Source organism: Castor canadensis, chromosome 14, assembly GCF_047511655.1.
Source record: "Castor canadensis chromosome 14, mCasCan1.hap1v2, whole genome shotgun sequence".
NCBI lineage: Eukaryota > Metazoa > Chordata > Mammalia > Rodentia > Castoridae > Castor > Castor canadensis.
The window spans coordinates 69,626,912-69,650,420 of record NC_133399.1 but is presented as its reverse complement, the minus strand read 5'-3'; the positions used below and the strand labels follow the sequence as shown (position 1 = coordinate 69,650,420).

At 33.2% G+C, this 23,509-nt stretch overlaps 1 protein-coding gene across 2 annotated transcripts in view; it reads left to right on the top strand.

Annotated features, from left to right (window-relative positions):
* Sgcz (sarcoglycan zeta) overlaps window positions 1-23,509 on the top strand; it is a 1,041,297-nt gene that overhangs the window by 618,275 nt on the left and 399,513 nt on the right. For both annotated transcript variants that reach the window (XM_074054729.1, XM_074054730.1), the window contains exon 2: window positions 11,831-12,025. In XM_074054729.1, coding sequence (XP_073910830.1) covers window positions 11,831-12,025 — 195 coding nt within the window. The remainder of the gene's footprint in view (window positions 1-11,830; window positions 12,026-23,509) is intronic.

Genomic DNA, 23,509 nt, shown 5'->3' with positions numbered 1-23,509 from the left:
GTCTAAGCCTTTAATTCATAGGCATTTAGGGAGACACAATCTCACTTGTCATATGTTATATTTACTTTTACTGATCATGTTTTGTGTCTACTAGGATGACATAATTTTCATTTGTTGTCTTCTTTGTTCATTCCATAGTTTCTAGAAAATAATTTCTATTACCTTGTTAATAGAAAGTGGCTAAGTTTTGTCTAATGTATGAATAACCATGATATTTATGTCTTGGGACTATGATTCTTGAATTTAAGCAATAGAAGCAAAAAATAAAGCCAAAATCTAAAACCCATGAAATAATCTTTCTGTGATATGATAAATCCTAAAGCCAAATATTGACAATGATGACAGATGGGGATATGTATACATGAAAAGCATGAGTAATAAAGAATGATTGAAATATGTGCTCCCAAAATGAGATGTATGATTTTTTTGGTATGACTTTAAATACTAGACTTCTATCAATATGATGATTAAATAGCTAATTTTTATATATTATGTGCAATTGTGACTACTCATATCAGAGCTGGGGACTTAAATTTGATGTTAGAATTAGAGATATGTGTTTGAAAATCATTGTCTCAAAAGATCCCCTCTAACACCCCTCAAAGATCATCTAGCCTAATTAACAACCTGAATCAATAGGACAGCTTTTCCAATTCACAAATGAAAAATAAAATAACATACCTATGATTATAAATTGCTATTTTGAGAAAAGTACAATTCCATATCCTCTCAGCCTTCCCTTAGATATTTCCATTTACCTGGTTATATTCTTTCTATACACATTCATCCATCTATCCAGCCAATGGATAGTTATTTAATTATTCAATGAAATTTGTAGATGCAATAGTAATATTCTTGTCACTATAATGAATCCCAAAGTACCCTCTTTTCTGAGGTTTAGTGAAAATCAATTGGGTATCAGCTGAATTGTGGGGAAAAAAAAAAGCCACCAAGAAAATGTCAAAGAGAGAGCAAACAACCCAAAAGATGTATTTTAGTCTCTATTGGTCATTTACATTGTGCCTCACTGTTTGGTGTTAAGGTGATATAAAAGAATTTTAGCTGAAGGAGATATAATATTATTGTGAGTTAAGAAATGAAGCAATCATAAAGCAAAAAAAAGAGCACAACATATACATCATCCCCAAAGCTCCTAGGCTAATAAGAATAGCCATCTTCTTCAGCCTGTTAAAACCTACACCAAAAACATGGCATGGAAAACAATGAAAGAAAGGAACACCAGCCCCTTCTCTTTTCCCTTTCCAACTTTGGTGTGAAGGCTGATGATACTGACTATACAGGTGTGGACAATTAGAGTTGTATATGGAGTGACAGGTAACATATTTACTTCTCTCCTTCTTCAGGGGCCTTGTTTTGCTGTATGGTCCCTAAGACCTAACAATGGGAGATACAGGAGGCCTGATTCAACCTTAGCAAGCCAAACACTCAGCACTGGCTTCCCTTCATGAGGGGCTATTCAGACTTTCCTGAATAAGAATGCTATACTGGTCTATTTCCCTTCTGTGTCTAATTCGTTAGATCAAAATGGTTCTTTGGCATGCATGGAAATATCACAATGAAACAAGCTTACATAACTAGTGTATGTGAATAAAAATGGCATTTATCTTTACTTTTTTTAAAAAACTAAACAATTCAAAAGAGTTAATTCTAATTATTAGACTGCTATTTCTTCATCTGATATTAATATTTATATTATATGAATAAAAATTTGATTTGGCTAGATTTTTTTGTCTACATATTAATCTCTGCTTCATTTAAAGCAGTACATGTTACATTAAAACACACTCATGAAGCTCCTCTTTCCTCTTCTCCAAAGTGAAATAATCTAAAAAAAAAAACAATTCCATGAGTTCATTGTAAACTGGAAAACTTTATAACAAAACAAATTTGATAGCTGGTCATGGTGGCTCCTCAGCAGGTAGGAGTCAGGATGATTGCAGTTCCAGGTCAGCCAGGAAAAAATTTAGTGAGTAAATGAAAAGTGTAAAGAAGGGTGAATGTGGTTGATGTACTTTCTTTCCATATGTGAATATGGAATATTGAAGCTTGTCAAAGTCATTTTAAGAAGAGAAATATGAGAAGAGGGAGAATAATGGAGGGGATGAACTAAACCCGGGTATAACATATGTATATATGGAAATGCCACCATGAAACCCCATTATAACTATCATATTTAATAATAATTTTTAAAAACAAAGTTAGGGAGACCCACCTCTCAGACAATAAACTGGGCATGGTGGTGCACACAGTGATTCTCAGCTATGCTGGAGGTCTGAGTGGGAGGATCACGTTCCAACCCCTCCCAGGCAAAATCAGGCGACCTTATCTGAAAAATAGCTAAAACAAAAAAGAAATTGATGACTACAATAAATAATAGCATAAATTTACTTGGCAAAATGTAACTAAAGTTGTCAAAGAGGAAAAAACGACTTTCACTGGAATAAATATTTTCAAATTCATATGCCAGATTTTCATAACCAGAGCTGTTTATTAACTAACTAAAAGAATTTTGTAAGCCCTGTTCCATCATTCCTGTGCTTCTTAGCATTTTCTGCTGGTTGTAGAATAAAGATTAGCATCTCCTACTCTCTCTGATTCTCTTTCTCACAATTGTTCTGCAAACATGTTTTCCTATTGATTCTTACTGTTTTAAATAGTGTAGGCTTTCTGCTTAGTAGGGTAAGCTCTCCTGCTGTGTTTCTAGCAAATTTGTTTTTTCCTTAAAGATTTTTCTTTTTCTACTTGCTGAGCGTGGGCAGCAGTGCTTGCCAACAGGCATCTCCTGCTTGCAATCTTAGTGCAAATGGTGCCCAGGATTATCTTTGTTGGTATTGAGAACCTCTAGATGGGCAAAGGCTTTTTAACCCCTTTCAAATTTGCTTTAATGGCTAAGTATTTCCATATTTCTATCATATGATGGGGGTCTAAGAATTAAGTCAATTCCATGTTAAGAGCTTAAGTGTCAATACTGTGGTTGAATTTTTATCCAATTAAGTGCTAACTAAGTATTACCTATATAAATATGCTCAGTTTTAGGGTAGCTAAGAATGACTACTGGGTCACTGAAATTCTCTTTTAAAATGTCCATGTTTTTATACAAATTTTATTCATCTGGGAATGTTTGCCCCTTTTAGTGCCTATTCAGGCTTCTCTTTTCTGTCAGGCTTGGATAGAACACTCTTCTACTTCCTATCTCAAGAGGCAGCCCATTTGAATCTGGTATCTTTCATTATTCTTGAAATTCTGTTGCTAGGCTGTTTTTTCCTCATGCTATAAAACCTGACTGCAGCATTTTCCATAAACCAACTGGAAAAAAAAATCCATTCCAAATGGACATTTTTCTTAAGTAGCAAATTTTGACTCCCATTATGTTGAAATGTGCCTTTGTGAATTAAGTATCATAGATAGGGGGAAGTTTAAATTGCCCCAGTAAGTAGGTTTTACTGTATTGTTTTCAATCTCTCTCAACATTAGTAGCTGTTTAGAGACTCATTTTCCTGAAGCTGAAAACAAAATGCTTTTCTGGTATATAAAGTTCACTCCAAATAATTCGGACACTTCAGCATTTTGTTTTTAAAATCATATTTCACTTGTGTCTTTAACAACTAATTCCAGTAAAAAATACTTATACAGCACTTAAGTAAGGGACCACTAGCTAAGATAAATTTTTTAAGTGAACATTTTTAGTATTTATAGTAAAAAGGACACTTTACCATTTTACTTTCAGACTGCCAGAATGCCCTTATATAAGTCAAGGTAATACTCATTTGAGAGTTGAGAAAAATAGGACAGGGAGGCTAAGTGACTTCTCTGGTCTGCACACGGAGGGGATCAAGACAGCATATGGCTTGGATGTTGCATTTACTCCCTTATGTCCCTTTCCTTGTTGGAACCATCAACAGACAATTATGGATTCAAATCTGACAGGATCAACACTTAACAAACAGTGACACCAGCATGATTTACCACTTCTTCAAGAATATAAGCATTCCCAGCAGGAATTTCAGAGGTTTTAGAACTGAGATTAATTTTTTATGGTCATAAGGATGTTGCATATTGCTGCTTCAGCATGCCAAGTGCTAGCTTCATAATCTGAAATTAAAATCAATTTCCTGCATTACCCAGCTTACTGTCCAGGAACACATGCTTTTTTTCCCATACACATATTTCTCGTAAAAAGAAGAGCAGGTCTGTCCAGAAACTGGATGCTCAATTTATTTTTTAATGTGGAGGAATCACGTTAGTGCGGGAAATAAACAAATAACTTGCTGTTTCCTTCCAGGTCCTGTACATACAGCACTGCATCATGTCCAGTATATCTAGTGAGTTGTATAATGAGACTGTTAGTATAATATGTAAAATGTGTCTATATCAATTATATTACTTCCAAGATAAAATTGAGATCTGTTTTCAGTTTTGGCATCAGATTGGCAATTTAATGGTAAAATGTGCTCTAGAGATAATGAGTTCTCAAAACCCAGATTGGAACCAGTTTTTAAAATATTTTTATTAAAGTATATTAATTGTACAAAGTGAGTACTGTCATTGTGACATTTTCACGTATGCATGTAATATATTTTGATCATATTCACCCCCTTTATTACTTTTTCTTATCCTCCCTTCCCACATCCCCCCTTTTTTAATTTTCTTGCAAAATTTTTCAATGGATTTCATTATGACCTTTTCATATGTGCATAAAATGTTCTTCAATCATATTTTCCTCTCCCACCTTACCGTGGTTCTCCTCCCCCAAACAGTTCCCCTTATTTAAGCTAGCTTTTGTAGAAAGCTTGAGAGTCCTTTCTCTCAACTTGATAAAATCCAGATTTTCAAAGCTTATGTCCCACAACTCTCTTCCAGAGTTCTCAGTTCTTGCTACTACTTTTAAATTTTCCCAGTTCCCTCCTGATAAGGTCATGAAGATACAAAGATGTGTCACATACTTCAGTGGAGTCATTCACTCACCCTTGTAGAAAATTTTCCTGGCTTATAGGAAATAAAACAAGAATTATTTCAACAGCATTAATTTTTACCCTTAATATAGCCAGTAATAATTTAAAACAATTATCTCAGGCATTCTAAACTTCCTTTATCTTTTCTTCCTCTAGTCTCACAGATTTTGGTGGCCTCTAACCTTTTTTTTTAAGCTTTTCATATCTATCCAGAAAGATGCCACATCTGTTAGCATTCACTCATTACTTCCTTCTTCCACTTTTATTTATAGAAAATAAATCATGAAAACTCACTGAGGATTGGAAAGACTATTCGGGTAGAAAAGGAGAAGATTCTACTAACATCTAAGGCATCCTAGCATTGAGACACTGAAATCCAAATGGAGCAATTGTATGGTAATGAGCTTTGAGGAAGTATGCCTGGGAGGAGGGGCTCTCTGTACCACTTGTGCCTAGCCCAGGCACATGCAAACTGGACCCACAGCACAGCCATTTTCAGGCCTCTATATGCTGATATGAGTGCTCCATGTCAGAATCCTAGTAGTTACAATCAAGGAATGGTCTCATTGGATTGTTACAATTATGTCCTCTCTGTATTTACCTTCACTTTTTTATTGTTGTGCTGGGTAGGTGTATATTATGGTATTTACAAAATTTCTTATGATATATCAAATATATTATGCTTGAATTCATGCCCTCCATCATTCTCCTTTAACCCTTTCTCCTCCCATTCCTGGAATAGTTTCAACAGTTATCATTTTTTTCATTTACATACATGTGCACACCGTGTTTGCACTATACGCACCCTATCATGCCTTTTTTTCCCCTTTCTCCCCACTCCCAAGATACCAGGTCCCCAGGCAAGACCTGTTCTGCCCTCCTGTTCTCCTTTGTATATATAAAAAAAAGTGGCATTTTTGTTTAAGGTAGCTATACAGAGAGTTTCCTTGTGACATTTCCTTGTGTATACGTACTATAATTACAATTTCTAAGCTAATATCTTTAGTTCCACTGCCACCATGTAACTTATGCTTTTGATCCCAAGTTGTCATGTCAGGCATTGTTCTTCATTTTATTCTTTCTCTGTCTCTTGTCCTGCATGTAGACTTGCACTAACTTCTGATTTGATGTGCCAGTGACAGACTCCATATACTCAACTCCAATCCCATACATTGGCTCTTTATCCCTCAAAAATTGTGTACGATCATTGTTTTCACTTCCACATTTTTCATTTTGTATTTAGATCACTCTAAATAGGACTTCAAATCCCCACAGAACTTTTTTTTCTCATAAGATTTTCATAGATTTATTCTCATGTTTCTTCTTTTGAGAGACATTTTATCATCTTTAAAGAATCTCTAATTATATTACAATGAGTATTATTCTTGTAGTACCCTTCACTAATTCATTGTAATTATGTACATTGTACATACAATGTATGTATTGTATATGTACTGTTTATCCTGTTCAGAACATGTTATTGTTTGACATACTGCTATTTTTCTATGTGCTTATCACGTTTTCCCCGTTTGTTAAATTCAAGAATGTACCAATATTAAATTTACCCCACACATAGTTGTTATTTCATACATATTTTATTAAATGAATCCCTATTTCTGGACAGAATTTCATTACTGTTCTAAACTCTGAGTATACATATAAAAATAATGATGCCAGCTAGATTAGGATAATTAGTATATTTCCTGGAATTTAGTGTTTTAGATCATGTTCCCCTTCTGTTGTCATCTGCTTCTTTGAATAAGTAGCAAGTGGTCAGTGCCACTCTAATTTTTCTCCCCTTCCATCCAGCTCAGTAACTTCACCATCATTCTCCAGGGCTAGATGATTAGTGATGAGCCACATTTAATTATCCCAGATTAACTCACTCTCTTCTTGCTATTATAGACTATACTATAAAAATGTTCTGCACAAAATGATCAGATTTGAAAGCAGATTTTCCATGCTTTTGGAGGAAAAAGTTGAAAAATTCAGAAGATATATTTCTATTATCCATGTATCTTTCATTTAACCTTGTACAACTTGCTCGAAATTGCACCCACACTATTGGGATTTTGAAAGTATGTACTCTTTTTGTACAGGAATTTCAAAGTCCACATTTAAACAAGCTCTCCCCTAGATTACAGGGGGATATGGTAGGTGCATTGACATCATTGTAAGCAAAGCTAATCACCAACTTCATTTGAGAAGGTAAATGAATTTTGGTATTAATTAAGAAAGGCAGAATTTGGAAAGAATTTGATTTTAATGATTATTTTGTAAACATGAAATAGGAAGTGAAAACTAAGATGGAGGTCATAATTACTTTAGCCAGAAGAAATGTATAGAAAACCAAAAGAATTCCATAGAAAGTATTTTCAGAGCACTGACTTTATACTGAAGAGAAAGGTAGAAAAATACGAATAAACCAGAGAGACGTCTGGGTATGATAATTGCAATTATCGTTCTCTCTCTCTCTCTTCTGATATATATATATATATATATATATATATATATATATATATATATATATATATCAAGAAATCTACTTTGCCGTTATGACAAAATAATATGTCATGATACTGTACTTATCTAAATATTTTAATCCAAATTCTTAATTCAAAATTCTGAAACTCTCTAAGCTACAAAATCCAAAACTTTTAAATCCCAACATGATATCAAAAGTGGAAAATTCCACACCTGACCTCCTGAAGGTTGAAGTCAAAAGGAACATGTACTACATTGTGTGAAATTACCTTCAGATCTTGCATATAATATCTACATGAAACATAGAAATTTGTGGTTAGACATGGGTCCCACCACCAAGATATCACATTTTATATAAAACATTACAAACTTTCAAAAAATTCTGAAATCCAAACATTTCTACTACCAAGTATTTAAGATAATGGATAGCCAACCTATAGTTCTATATTTCTTAATAAATTCATGAGAATTATAGTAAGCAATTAATAAAAAATATTTCTATTATATTTACAGAATGCTCATAATGACCAAGTAACCAGTGTATTTCAGTATGTGATTAATGTCTAAAAACTGATCAACATTTAATATTTTAGACAAAGACTGTAAACATTTCATGCTTGGGTTAGTTTGTGTAACCATTTTGATTTGCGATCTGTTGATTTTCTTCTGCTCATCCTACTACTGCTTTATACCAGCAAGTGAAATCATATGTGAACCTGAAAGACACTCAGATCTATGAGAGGAAAAAAAAGAAGATTCCCAAAGAGAATTCTAACCTTATTGTCTTTCTACAACTTGGCTATTCTGAAGTATTTTTTGAATAATGTTAATCTCATCTGTATTTAAGAATACACTATTCCTCAAGATATAAAAACAGTGTTAATTCAATATTTTTCCTGTTTTCTTGAAAACCTTTTCTTTTAGCCCTTTATATTTGTTTTTCAAAATTGTTATAGGCAAAAATATCTAGTGTCTCTCAGTTACTTCACATAAAAAGGTCAAAACAGCCAAGATGCCCCACTACTGACAAATGGATTAAAAAAATGTGGTACTTGAATAATATACAATGGTATTTTATTCATACACAAAGAAGAATGAAATTTTGTTATTTGCAAGTAAATGGATGGAACTGGAGAACACTATCTTAAGCGAAGTTAGACTCAGAAGGCCAAAAATCACATTTTCTCCCTTATATGGTGATTATAGACCTAAAACAAATGTAGTAATATTATTGGACATGGGTCACACACTAAGGGGAGCCCATGCCCAGGAGGGATAGGAAAAGGGAAGAAAACCAAAAACTTGAATGTGGTTGATGTGCTCATTGTATGGGAACGAATATAGTAATCTTAAACTGGCAGAGGTCACTATGGGAAGGGGATTAAGAAGTACTGAAGAGGTCTAGTAGAGATGAACCAATGTAGCTTGCAATACACATATGCATGGAAGCTCACTTATCTGAAACTAGCAAAAATGCCATGTTTTTCCTTTTATCTTTTATGATTTTTCTTCAACAAAATCTGTGGGCAGGACAGGTTCTGCCTGGTGATGGAAGGTGTGGGGGTGGGTGGGGTGGAGGATAGCCCAAATAATGTATACACATGTAAGTAAATGTAAAAACAATAAAATTAAATTAAAAAGGCCAATGTTTTGACTGAAAGACCATTTTCTTTTACTTATGTGTGTTTTATTTCAGAGACTTATAAAGTTCTCTTCCTAAGGCAAGTTAATCTCACCTTCATGTCTAAGCAGAATTTTGTAGACATGGAATAGCCAAAACAAAAACAGAAAGAAAAAAGGGGAAAAGGTTGCTGTAATAGGTTACATATTAATATATTTAACAGATTACAGGGATGACTGGAAGAGTTCCAGTATTTGACTTGTATCCCACATTTCCAGCTCTTCCTTGTTCTTTCTCTAAATTGTCAGTGTCTCTAGAATTCCTTTCTTCCTCCTTTTTTTATTTTTATTTTTCATTTTTGACAGGCTGGCCTAGAAGTCCCTATCTAGGCCAAGGTGTCATCAAATTCACAGTGCTCCTGCATTTGCCTCCTTACTTCCTAGTACTGGTATTGCAGATGTGTGTCATCACATCTGCTCCATTTATCGGTTTCTTATAATATATTGTCTATTTTGTAACCATAACCACATTCAGGACTATAAAATCTCATGCAAAGTAAATTTTTTGCCTTTATTGCTGTGATGGATGGGAGTACACTGTGGCATTTACAAAGGTTCTTACAATTTATCAACTATATCATACTATGTGTACACATTTTTTTGTACTATATTCACCTTCCACCCCCTTTTCCAACCTCTTCCTTCCTCCTGCTGGTATCAATCCTCCCCTCTGGGCAGAACCTGTTCAACCCTCCTGTTCTCTGATTTTTCAGAAGAAAAAACGAAAAATGATAAAAAGAAAAACATGACATTTTTGATAGTTTGAGATAAAGATAGCTACATAAAGAGTTTTCTTGTAATATTTCCATACATATATGTGTTAAACCCCTGATTGGTATATCTCCTCTAATTATCTACATTCTGGCATCTGTCATAACACTTATGTTACAAAACAGCTAAAGGATTACCCATCTCCACCTAATTGCATCTGATTAGGGACCAATTTTCAAAGTAATAATAATGACTAACTCACACAACAGTAATAATGATAAAGAGGAAATTCTTTATATTGGGAACATTTTATAATTAATCATGTATTAGTAATAACTAGCCCTTCTAATTCATAAAAATATGATTTAGCTTATTGATTTTTATTACATGAAGTATAATGTGCTTCAAGCACAAAAATTAAGAAATATATAGTTAAGATTTGTTTTTGGCAGTACTGGGGTTTAAACTTAGTGCCTTGGAACCATATATTGAATATAGCATTAATGTGATTTAAAGTTATAACTCTAAAATTAAAAGCAAGAAAAGCCAAATTGACTACCATTTAAATTTTTTCTATATATTTTAACATTTTATTCAAAGTAGTGTGTGGTCAATATAATTATAAATTTCTAACTCTATATTAAGCACTTTATGCTATATATATTTCAGATTACATACCAGATAATTTTTATTAGTAATGCTGCTTTAATTTTTTGTAACATATTCACTATTGTTGATTGTTGGTATATTACTTTTTTTTTTTTGAGAAAATATCATTCTATGTTGCCTTGGCTGATCTTGAACTGGCATCAAGTGATTCTCCAGACTCAGCTTTCCGAGTAGTTGGGACTATACTCATGCACCACTGAACCTTACAATTAATTAATTTTTAATTGATATACAAGAGAATCAATCTAAAAAATTGAAAAAATTAAACTATCATCGTCCTATATGAAATCATATTTTATAAAAATGTAAGATTTTAACTTTCAGGTGATAAATGTTACTCTGAAAATTATATATCAGCACATATTTATTGACTCTCCCTCTGAACATTTTAAGTTGTGTAAGATAGTAAATGATACATTTAAAAAAACAATATTAGAATAAAGTAGAACGGGGTGGGGGTGAACTGAACTATGACATATTTGATATATTGTAAGAGCTTTTGTAAATGCCACAAAGTATCCCCAAGACAAAAATAAAAACATAAAACACAAAATAATATTAGATCCCAAATTTTTATATTACCAAGGAATACCATCTTGTTCTTTTCAGAACAGACTTATGTTTATATTCTTATGTGATCATAAAGTACATATAGTAGTGTATTGTGTTGTGTTTTTTAAAAGCACAATTATTTTCCATTAAAATATAACTAAAATAAAGTTAACAATTTTCTGGATAAAAGTTTTAATTAAATAGCTACATTTACACAACTCTAAATAAAAGTGGATTATTTTCCATAGGCTCTTGCAAATATGCTGATAATGTTATTGAAATGAGCAGTTTCTATCCTGCATTTTAGAGAGAGAGAGATACAGAAAGATCTTGTGAAACAGTTGGTCTCTATCTATACCCAAACAACAGGTAAAGCATAATTCAGGAGTAACTTGGATGTGGGTAGAGTTAGTGGGTTTACAGATACCTGAATGCAGAGTTGAGAATCTTTAGTAGGTCCTAAGAGAAAACTTTTCTTTTGGGATTAGGCAAAACTGCCTGGAAATAGTATATCTGTAGATACAGCAATGAATTGAATAGCTCTCATAAGCAACAATGACTTACAGGTGTTTGTGATATTTTAATTTTACAAAAATTTTTGGTACTCTGTGTATACTAGTCTTAGGTACTTTACATCACTTGGTTTAAAGAAAATTATTGGTTTTATTTTTTTAATTCTCTCTGTCTCTGTCTCCCTTTGTCTCTCTCTCTCTCTCTCTCTCTCTCTCTCTCTCTCTCTGCTTTTCTCTCTTTCTTTCTAGATGACACGAGAACAATACATACTAGCAACACAACAGAACAACCTGCCAAGAACTGAAAATGCACAACTTTATCCAGTGGGAATTTATGGATGGCGAAAGAGGTGCTTATACTTCTTTGTCCTTCTGCTGTTGGTTACCATGATAGTTAACTTAGCCATGACAATATGGATATTGAAAGTTATGAATTTCACTGTGGTAAGTACCACCATGATTTACATCTATTGCTTTGGGTTCAAAGAATTCAGCTGTATTGTTTTTATTATTTTAACTGAAACTTATTCTTCTCAATCTTTAATATATATATTTAAACTTCAAGAATAATAATATTGTGAGATGATATTTATTATTTCTAGTCATGATACACATATGATTAACTACTTGTCATTTAATAATAGAAATTCTGTATTGTGAGATAATACAGCACATTGATTCTTTGGAAATTTAGATCTTTAATCAATAATCATCAGTTATTGCTTATTATTCTTGAAAAATCTAAAAAATTACTGTTTTTAGTGCCATTTACACTAAAATTAATTCTAATGTTGTAAAAACTTAAATTCCTATAACTAACTATTCCATATAAAATATACATCTCTATGTTTATTTGTATTTATTGTCTATATAACATAATATATGATGAGATCAAAACTGTCCTAGTTATTTCTGAGCGCATGCTTAGGAAATAGATGATAAATCAAAATTAAATCACTTTTATTGAAATGAGTAGCTTAATTATAAAATGATATTGTAATATATTTATGAATTTGACTTCAGTTTATTAAATGTACAAAAAGCCTATGATCGTGACTTATCTGGAAAAAATTCACTGTTTAGCAATGTGCAGTTTATCTCATTTTATATTTTCAGGCTAAATTCTTAAAAATTTCAAAACTTTAACCATTCTGCTTTTGTTTGGAGATCTCAAATATCTTCACAGTCAGGCAGGTGTATCTTCCTTGCTTAACACATCTTTGTTATTCTTTATTATTCTCTGCATCATGAAAAATGAAGCTAAACTGGTTATTCAACTTCATTAATATTCTTGTATTGGGCTGTTTTTTAAAAAACTCTTCTGGGTATTGATTTAGCAAGAATAGTTTCCCTTGCCTGTAGTAATACCTAATTCTAACTTGAAACAGAATCTCAAAAGGGGAAATAAGCCTAGCATCTTGCTCCAGTGTAGGGCATGGCACATGTTGTGTACATAAGGAACCTGTGAGGGCAGGTGGCCTAACTTTTCAGAGAGCAAAAATTAACTGTGTAAATCATGATCAAATGATATATGCTCATGGAGAAAAATGAGCTGAGCAGCAATTCCATTTTTTCCCAATACAGTGCAAATTTTGAAGGGAATTCATCCAGAAAAATACAGAAAAAAATGAACAGCAACCAAAATAATCCCCAGATTAGAAAGAAAATAGCCATGTTCTAGAGATGGATGTATGGTCAGGTTTATGGATCAAGGCAGGTAAGCCTATGCATGGCTAGAGGTAAATTACTGCTTATGAGATTCTCCATCAATGCATCTGAGTCTTTATCCAGGAGTTGACTCAGTTTCCCCTCTCAGATAGGAATAGTTTGTTTTCCTCTGGTGTTTTTATTCTTGGAGCCTGATTCAAGAGCAGTTCTCTGAGCAGTGTATATATTAATGACCCATTTACTATAGGGTAGGAGCAATGTTCACACCTCTGCAACTGATTTCCTGATGTCTTAACCATCAGACAATTTAGTGCTTGACATTACTTTACTTTTTCAACATCATTTTTCTTAAACCAATAAAAAAAAAGAATAAAAACAAGAAACAAAAGTATACCTTTTAAAAGAAATAGAATTTTCTCTGAATCTTGAAATTAAATAATTTGATTACTTCTGTCCAAAGATATCTGTCAAAAGCTTATGAAAAATGATCTCAGCTGTCTCACTCCAGATAGCGTTGATTCCATCCAGGGGCCAGAATGCAGGGGTTGAGTTTCAAGCCATGTGAGCCTCTCAAGCGCACTTAAATTAATTAGGAAAACATACTAACTGCATAATTACGTGACCACATGCCTCACACGCCCAGTGCTTTGCCCCACGCTGATGCCAAAGGCAGCTAAGCCATTGACAGGAAATAATTGAAACTGTCACTTACCTAGGTTCTCAGAATTCTCATACGCCTCAGGGTTTCAGTCACCCATTGTGTTATCTAATTTGAACCTCAGCTGGCCAAAATGTAAATGCCAGCATAGTCTTGGGGATAATAAAAAGGGATTATTTCCATAGGAGTCTTCATATTTTTTGCATATTTCATTTGTGGCTTGCCTTTTTTTCTTATTAAAAGCATGGTTTTACCATCTTATATTTGAAAAGAAAACTGTCTCAACCATGCAAGCTATATGCATGTATCTGCAGTAGTAAATGGACTGATAATGTTGTAATGGTCATATAAGCATAATCTTTGTAAGATTACACTCTAACTCAATGCAGTTACTCATAATTGTTAGAGAAATGCAGAGTATTTTCTTAAGGAGTCACTGCAGATTATTACAGTCCTGAATACAGCAGATTAAGTTATATGTACTTAAAAAGTGTGAAATAATTTGTAATCCTCTTACATTAGAGCAGTAAAAAAAAAATCAATTTTATGTTTTCACTAGAACATTATGTTTGTATCTATCTCCAAAGTGAATACCAAAGGCTAGTTGCTATTACTTTGCAAAGAGGCATAAAATGATGTGTAAATTGTTTGGGGAGTATTATTGATCTACACAAAATTTATTCACTTTCATAATAACCATTGCCCTCAATACATGGAAATATGTGGCTGTTAACACTTAACAACTTTCTTTTTTTGGGGGGGTGATGGGGCTTAAGCCATTCCACCAGCCCTTCTTTTTTTTTTCTTCGTAAAGGGTTTTTTCAAGATAGGATCTCATGAACTATTAGCCCGGGCTGGCTTCAAACCATGACCGTCCTGATCTTTGCCTCCTGAGTAGCCATCGGCTCTCGGCAACATCTTTCATTTGAGCAAATTGGTCATGGTGTTGTTAACAAAATATTGTCTTTTCAACACAGCAAGAATAGATGGCAAACTGTTTTATGATGCTGCTTGGAGTCCATCATTCTGACCAATATTGTTCACGATCTGTATTGCCGATATGAACTTATTAACTTCTGTTTCTCATTTTGTGGGAAATAAAATCATTCTGCTTATTGAGAATCCAGTTTTAGAGAACTAAGAAAAAGGAAATGAATTTATACAACAAGGTGAAAGACATAAGAGAGATATAAACAATAATTTCCTGATTATGAAAGCTGATAAATATAGGAATGAATTGAGCAGAAAGAGTTTGAAATTTCATTTTCCCCAATTCACAGTGTTTTATTGTTACTGTTGTCACTTGGTTTATTGTTATAATAAGCACTACTTTGGTTTACAATAACTGGATTAGATTAATAAGTCTATCAAATCTAGAAATTTGGTGGAGGCAACAATCCTTTCTGGGTTCCAGTCTCATTCTAAGTACATTGGCTCTATTTTTTGAAAGGTAAACATTGATACCATAATAGTATTTATTTTAATCACAAGAGAGTCAAGTTAAAGTTTCTGGCATCCATTTGCAATATAATTGCTTTAGACGTTTAAACTAGTCAGCTAAAGAAACAAAGGAAATATATGACATTTATTTAAAAGGGGAGAAAATTAAAAGGGGAGAAAAATGTCATCAATATTATGACTGTGAGGTCAAGAATACTCAGATGTGGGTAATAATTGAAACAAACAACTAAATGAACAAATTACTAAATTAAATTCTTTTTTTCCAAGACACTTCATTTTTTTATCCTTCCCCCCCCACATTCCTAAAGTAGCTTCAACAGGTCTCATTTTTCTGTTTTACATACATGTGAATGCAATATTTGTACCATATTCACCTTATAGGCTTATATAATCAGTTGAATGAATGATGGCTGAGTGGAAATCCCAATATTAGTCATTTAGGGTGGAAATGGGACATCTTTGCTTTAACCATCCATATGCTTTTAGAAGTTATTTTCCTATTATCCCACCCATTTGGTCACTCAGCTCTTACAGAAATCCTTCTATTAGTGATAAGCCATAACATTAATTCTCCGTATAGTTTCATTGTTATTAATATCTTGATATTTTGATGTAGCAGTATGTAACTTCAGACATAGATTCAAGATTCAAGATTGCTATATGTTCTCTCATACACACATGCACACACACATACACACACACACACACACACAGGGATCCTTAACACATTTTCTTTTAAAGTCTAAAAGGAAAGGGTATAGGAGGGTGAATATGGTACAAATATGTGTGCACTTGTACTTAAATGGTAAAATGAGAACTTTTAAGACTATTTCAGGAATGGAGAGGGTGAATTCAACCAAGATATACTGTGAGAACTTTTGTAAATGTCACAATGTACCCCCAGCACAAAAATAATGATAATAAATAAATAAGTAAAAAGTAAACAAAACAGTTTATGTTAGGGAAATGTTTAGGGCAATCACTTTTTGGCCTTTTGGTTGTTAACTGCTTTTCTTCATTTCAGATATTATCTATACAGCATAACCACAGACACATGTTTCAAGACCACCAGTATTTTCAAGATATTTTCTTCATTTAATAGAGGCCATAGAGTCATTTCTGCTTTGTATGTCATATCTTGTTTTCTTTTTCCTGTACATTTCTGAAATATAGAGCACATATTACCATGTGTTTTTTTTCTTAGTTGATTTAGGGTTAATTTTTTTAAAGTTTTATTTTTTCCAAGCAAGGTGCCTTATACTTGTAATTCCAGCTACTCAGGAGACAGAAAGTGGGAGGATTGAGATTGACCCTGAGCAAAATGTTAGAGAGACCCCAATTCAACCAAAAGAAGCTGGGCTTGGTGGTGTTTGTCTGTCATTAGAGGCACAAATAGGAGGAACTCAGTCCAGGTGACCTAGACAAAATCTCAAGACCCTATTGTAAAAATAACTAAAGGAAAAGGGACTGAGGACATGGCTCAAGCATTAGAGTGCCTTCCTAGAAGTGTGAGGCCCTGTGTTTGAACTCAAGTAATGGGAAAAAAAAAAGTAGATTTTAGGAAGTCTGAAGTAATATGCATTTTTTTGAGTCTTAAATACTATCCTACTAATTATTAAGTGAAGTATCATAGTTTCTCCTGTCATTCTTGAAATATTTTAATGAATGTCATAAATCTAGGGACATTATTTTTTTATTCATAGCCATTATCAATGTATATAAGATGGCTATGGTATATTGGCAATATGCAATAATTTCTGTGTCCTTCCAAATCTTGTTACTCCCACAGTTTTCTTCATTTCACTCTCTAAATCAGACAGTGATTTTTTTGAAAACAGTAGTGCAGTTTGAACTGTGGGTCTCAGCTTTGCTATGCAGGCACTCTAACATTGAATTCACCACCAGACTTTTATTGCTGTTTTTTTTTCTGTACAGTCTTAAGTGCCCTTCCCCTCTTCTGGCTGGCCTCAAACCAATATTTCCTACCTATGTTTTCTGCATGATTGGGATCACAGACACATGCCACCACACCTGGTTTATTGTTTGAGATGGGGGTCTCACGAACTTTCTCCTGTGGGGTGGCCTCAAACCACAGTCTTCAGGATTTCAGCCTATTGAGTAGATGAAATTGCAGGTATGCACTATCACACCTGGCTTAAAGTATTATTTTAGAATGAACTTTTCTGTCTTCATTTATCTAGCCACTTTGCATATTTACCAAAGCTACATCCTCCTCCCAAATAAATTTTTTAGCTACCCTTTTCTACATGAGTGTAGTTATACATTCTTTCTACATATAGTTTATCTCTGTGGTAGGATTTACTATATTGTATAAAATATATAATGATTGTTCACCTAACTATATATCTCTTTTCCTCTGCCAACCTTGTCTGTCTCATTAATGAGGTGTCTTCAGGACCTGAAAGAACCCTAAATATCATATTTATTTTGGCATATTTGACAGGTACAGAATAAATGGTGTATTATTTTTGGTTAAATATTTATGATTTCAAAAGATACAGATTGAATCTTCATAGAGAGATCTCCAAAGCTAACATTTTAATTCACCACTTATTCTCTCGGTAAAACTACTGCTAACTCCAATCTGTTTCCTCCGTTAGCTAAGCTGTCCTCTTCTCCTATGATCAAAGGGGCATCATCCCAGGCCCTTCCCATCTTTCAGTCATGAAGAACAGCTTGACTTCATTGGAAGACAAATCTTAGCCCATTTTCTCTCAGAATTCCAAAGTACTTAGCTAAGATAGATTTTCAGTGAAAGTAGAGTCCTTTAAGATCCAATTATTACCTCCAGTTTATTCCACTCACAATTACTAATTTAATATTCAGTACTGAGAGAAAGATGAAAGGTTCAGTAACAGTAGAAGCTAGAAAAGGAGAGGGGTTTTATTTGAATGGAGTACAAAGACCAAAGCAGGGATGTATGTTTAGTTGTGTGCATCCCTCACAGAATTATTTTAGAACAAGGACTCAAAAAAAACCTGTGAATTTCATGTTCTTTTTAATAAGCATTCATTCTGCTTAAAAGGGCTTATTTGTATATGCAAAAATTTAAAAACATAAGAATGAATTGATTTTTATATTTGTTAACGTTCTATCACCAGAGAACATAACTTGAGTCTATATTACGTGCCTGTGGCGTATTTTCCAGTACAAAATTAGCGTCAGTCTAAGAAAGATGGTTCATCCCTATACTCCCAGTCACTTGGGAAGTAAGATTGGGAGCATCAGGTTGCACATGTAAAAAGTTAGCTAGATTTAACCTCAGCCAATAAACTGGGCATGGTGGCATGCACCGGTGGTTCTAGCTACATGGAAGGCATACATAGGAACATAGGGGTCCTAGACCACCCCTGGACAAGAACAGGAGGCAATAGCTGAAAAATCAGTTAACCAAAAAAGGACTGAGGGCATAGCTCAAATGATAGAGAACTTGCCCAGCAAACCGGAGGTCCTGAATTCAAACCATAGCACCACCATCAAAAAAAAAAGAAAAATCAATGGTATCAATAGCAAAATTTCTGTAAATTTCTGGTACTGCTGAGAATACCTCTATGCAATTGTGGAGAAGCGGTTAAAAGTATAGACTCCAGAATTCACACTTTTCATTCCCAATCCTGGCTATTGCATTTATTAGCTATTACCTAGAATAGGTTATTTAAATTGTGGCTCAATTTTCTCCTTTTCAGAATGAAAGTAATATTACCACATGCTCCATTAGGCTGTTGATTAATAACAAGAACTAGAAGAAAGAAAGTACTTCAGAATATAGCTGACATACACTAACAGTGATATGAGTCTTCTATTATTATTATTCTTACTCATTTGCTGGGGTTCCAGCTTCACAGACTCACTGTCACCACATGAACTAAGTTGATTCTTTCTCCTGAGGTTATTAATAAAACAATCCTAGACACATAAAAGAATCTCAGTAGATGCATGTTAATAAATAACTATGTAAATGAAGGAGTTTATCTTGTTAATACAGATGATGTTCTTTAAGGTTAAGTGCACATGGCTGGAGCCAGCTAGCCAGATTCACATTAGGCTACATGCCTGTCTGCTTAGCAGGTTGACTTGGGCTGGTCACTTAACCTCTCTACCTCCAATTTCTTTATAAGTAAAATGATGATAATAATGTTGACCTCACTGAGATGTTAAAAGTATTAAGTCAATGAATCCTGGTAAAACTCTTAGATTCATATAATAAGCTCTCAACTCTTGCCAGCTAAATGTACATATATATATGTATGTATATATATATGTGTGTGTGTGTATATATATATATATTTTAGTGTTAATTGAACAAGTACATTTTACTGAGGAAAATGCTTTTTTTCCTTGGGATGTTGATATATAATATGATTCCTTATGATCTAATTTAATATGCAGATAGAAAATATTTAGGCTGGGGTAATGACTCTCAAGGTAAACGTGCTGACCTAGCAAGTCCAAGGTCAAGTTCAGACCCCCTTATAGCTAATAAAAACAGCTCAAGAAAAATGTATAAGAGGAACAGATCAGCCGTAAAACATCACCAAAGGTGCTTATTTTGATTACCAGTATTTATGAAAAGCCACCTTTCTGGCTCATCTAAAATAGGAGAGTTCATCTCTTTTAGGAACTACCTTGAAAAATATAACAAGTTAAAATGCTGTCTAGGTAATAGAGTAGTCTTTCTTTTCTTGATCCTAGATGTTCTGGGTTTTATCCATGATAGGGTTTAAAATATTACCTGATTGAGAAATAGTACTATGAATTATTTGAAGAGCATCTTGAATTATAACCCACAAGCTATAACTTTTAAACTTGAAAACAAAGTTTAAGACTGACGTCCATATTTAGATAACATGTTGTTTATATGGCAGAATTACCTGTTTTATAGACCAGACCTTATTGAACTACCCAAAAAACATGCAAAGGAATTGTTGTATCCAGTGGCAGAATAAGACACAGAGGCTTAGGGAAATTGAACTACTCAAGGTCACAATGATGAGGAAGACTGGAAGTAAGTACTGCAGTTTCAAAGTTCTAGTTCTTCCCTCTACATTTCATTGTATTATGTTATAAAAATTGAAATAAATTATTTCAATATTTCTTATTAAAACATTTGGTTTCCTATATACTGCATGCATATATAAATACCTATTAAATATGCAAATACCATGTTACTGCTTTTTTTATTATATTCTGAACGTGGGCAATACTTTAACTAATATTAATTTAGTTGAAGAATGTGTAGTCATTGAGTTATTACAATGGTGAAAACTGCTTTGTAAATTATATGTGTGACTGCACTTTGGGTTTGGCAGAACAAGCACTACGTTAATTTCTTTGACAGGGCAATGGCACATCTTAGTCAAATAAATGTTGATTTTTAGAAAATCTGTTTTAGCCTTATGTTTCCAGTGCAGTATTTGTACTACTAAAACTATTTTGCCAAGGAGCAACTAATTGGCCACAATTAGAGTCCACTCTGAAGGAAATTTAGGACTGTAGTTTCTGTGTACTTTTCTTGGTTGCCATTTCCACTTTCCCAAATCATTCCTCAGTGCATGTACCATGCTGCCCACCCTGCAGTGAGGTGGGATGGCATCTTCTGTAGCGATTCTCCAGCTCTGCGGGTGAGTGCCAGCTGTGGGCAACTGCTCCACCCCTCAGTGTGGTGTGTATGGATTTATTACAGAGTTTATAGTATGAATAATATAGTTAATGTTGCAAGACTGCTCCCATTATAACCCTCTGCTTGTACCTCCTCATAATTTTCTGACAAATTGTCCCTCTCAGATGAAACCTTCATGCTAAGTTTTAGCCTAGCAGTACACTATCTTTCCTTGACTTTATAAAGAAAAATTTAGTCATTTTCATCCAAGTTCAAACAACTACCAGTGTTAGTTCTTTTTACTGAAATAAACTACGAAAATTGGGGCACAAGATAAATCACAGACTATATGCATCATGTGTAAAATGTCATTGTAATACCAATTACATTGAAAGATTTAAAAATTAACACAATTAGTCATGGAGTTATAGAAATTACTCACTTATCAATTCTTATGTTTAATTTATTGTAAAATGTGCTTGAGCAGAAAACACTACTTTGGTGCCCTCGTTTTACATAAGAGGAGACAGAAATCTAGAAAGTTAAAATAATTTTCCCATGAGAATGACTCACAGCCAGGACATAAAACCAGTTAAATCCCATTGAACTTCATGAAATGTGTTTTTGTCTCCATTTGTGTGGTTATTCCCACAAATAATAACATATAGAATCTTAAATACTTTGGCTATTTTTGTAAGAATTTGGGAGAAACGTTTTAAATTTTGAAATGAATTAAGAATAATTATTTTAAGAAGAATCTTTTTTGCTATTTTGTAAAAAGTAACCATTTGCTTTTCAAATGCATAAAATATTCTTGTATTTGTTCATTCCAAACTAAACTTAATTTAATAACAATGGTCCCACTTGGCAAAAACTCTTATGAATTTATTATTTTGAATAATTAGAGCATCCTATACTTTCTTTTTTTGCTACTTTACAAACTCATTGTTATACCAAATAAATATTATCAGGTTGAAGTGGATTTAGTTTGGAATTTTCTGTTAATGTCAGTATTTTTTTTTAAGTATCTGGGAAATAGCCATTACAACTCCCTTGGAATTAATTGCTTCAAATAGGGGCTCTTCCTGTCAGTTCATAGCTGAAGCTTCAGGGTGGGCATCCTTCTGTTCCCAAAACCACTGGTGATGAGCCATGACACATCTCTAAGAGAGTCAACTGTAGTTTAACTTGTTCTATAAAGTTCTGTCATTGACTAATGTCATTTTAGAAGTGCATATTCATTTTCTTCAAATCCACATATGTTTGCAATCTTTAAATTCATATTTTTCTGGCTATAGGAAATTTTGAAATAGGCTAAGCCTTTGGTAGCTCTGATACCCCTTTATTCCTTCTTTACTTAAACTAAACTGCAAAAGCATTGAGCATTTGTTAATCCTTCACATCAACTGATCAATTATTTCACTGGTTTGCAGTGAAGGTAAATATAAAAATATAGATGTATATGTGACCCACTTATCTGTGCATGTGTTTGCATACCTATAGAGGCATTTATTTTAATGTGCTTTGGCATTCTGAAAGCATGATTTTAAAAATCAATTTAATTGTTTAAGCAACATTTAAAGTGTATCTATCTATATTTTAATCCAGCTCATTGCAAATTGCCATTTATAAAGGAAATTTTAATGTGTAATGAAGCTATTCTATTTTTCAATATGTTTTATTCATGATTGATGAGTTAAAGAATTATTGACACTCTGTAATTCTCTATGAATGTTGCTGTCAAGTGGTTAGTGAGCTGTGGAAAAAAATCTAACTTACACTGGAGCAACTTTTGTGAATTTATGTAAAAGTTGAGAATATTTAGGGAACCAAAGAAACAGAAAAGTAATGTTAGTAAAAATGAAAAAGAAAAAACAAGTTTGAGTGTAAGGGTGTATTTTATATTTTTTATTTCATCCAATAGAACATTCCTATGGGAACATATTACAATTCCTATTTTTAAAATAAATCTTGCCAAATTTCATAAAATTTCTAAGCAAATAAGTAATATTTGAGTCCTCATTTAACAGAGCTGGCCAAATTTGCTGTACCTATTTAGAAACCACTGTGTTTATATTTTTAGCAAATCAGTCTAGCAAAAAGAGAGTTTTATACCTGGAAAATATTCTACTTTATTTCACAGTAATTTAATAAATTCACATATAAGGCCATTTTACAGGGGCATGAATTAGGATATTTTCTATTTTTTTTTGATGAGGTTAAGTTAGAAACACAACTATTAACATCTCTGTTAAACAAAATTTTTACTCAGTTACTACTATTTTCAGATGTATTACTATGAATAATAATACTATTCATACTATTGTGGTTTACAATAAAACCACAGAATCATAGTATTTGCAATATCTTTTTTCTTCACTGTATGATTAAAAAGTAACACCTTATATAAGCAATGTTTTAATCTTCTACAAAAATATAGATGTGGTGCTCAATTTTTCCTATGCTTATTAGAACAGGCATTTTAAGTAGGTATATTGTATCAGTTATTTATTGCCATAAT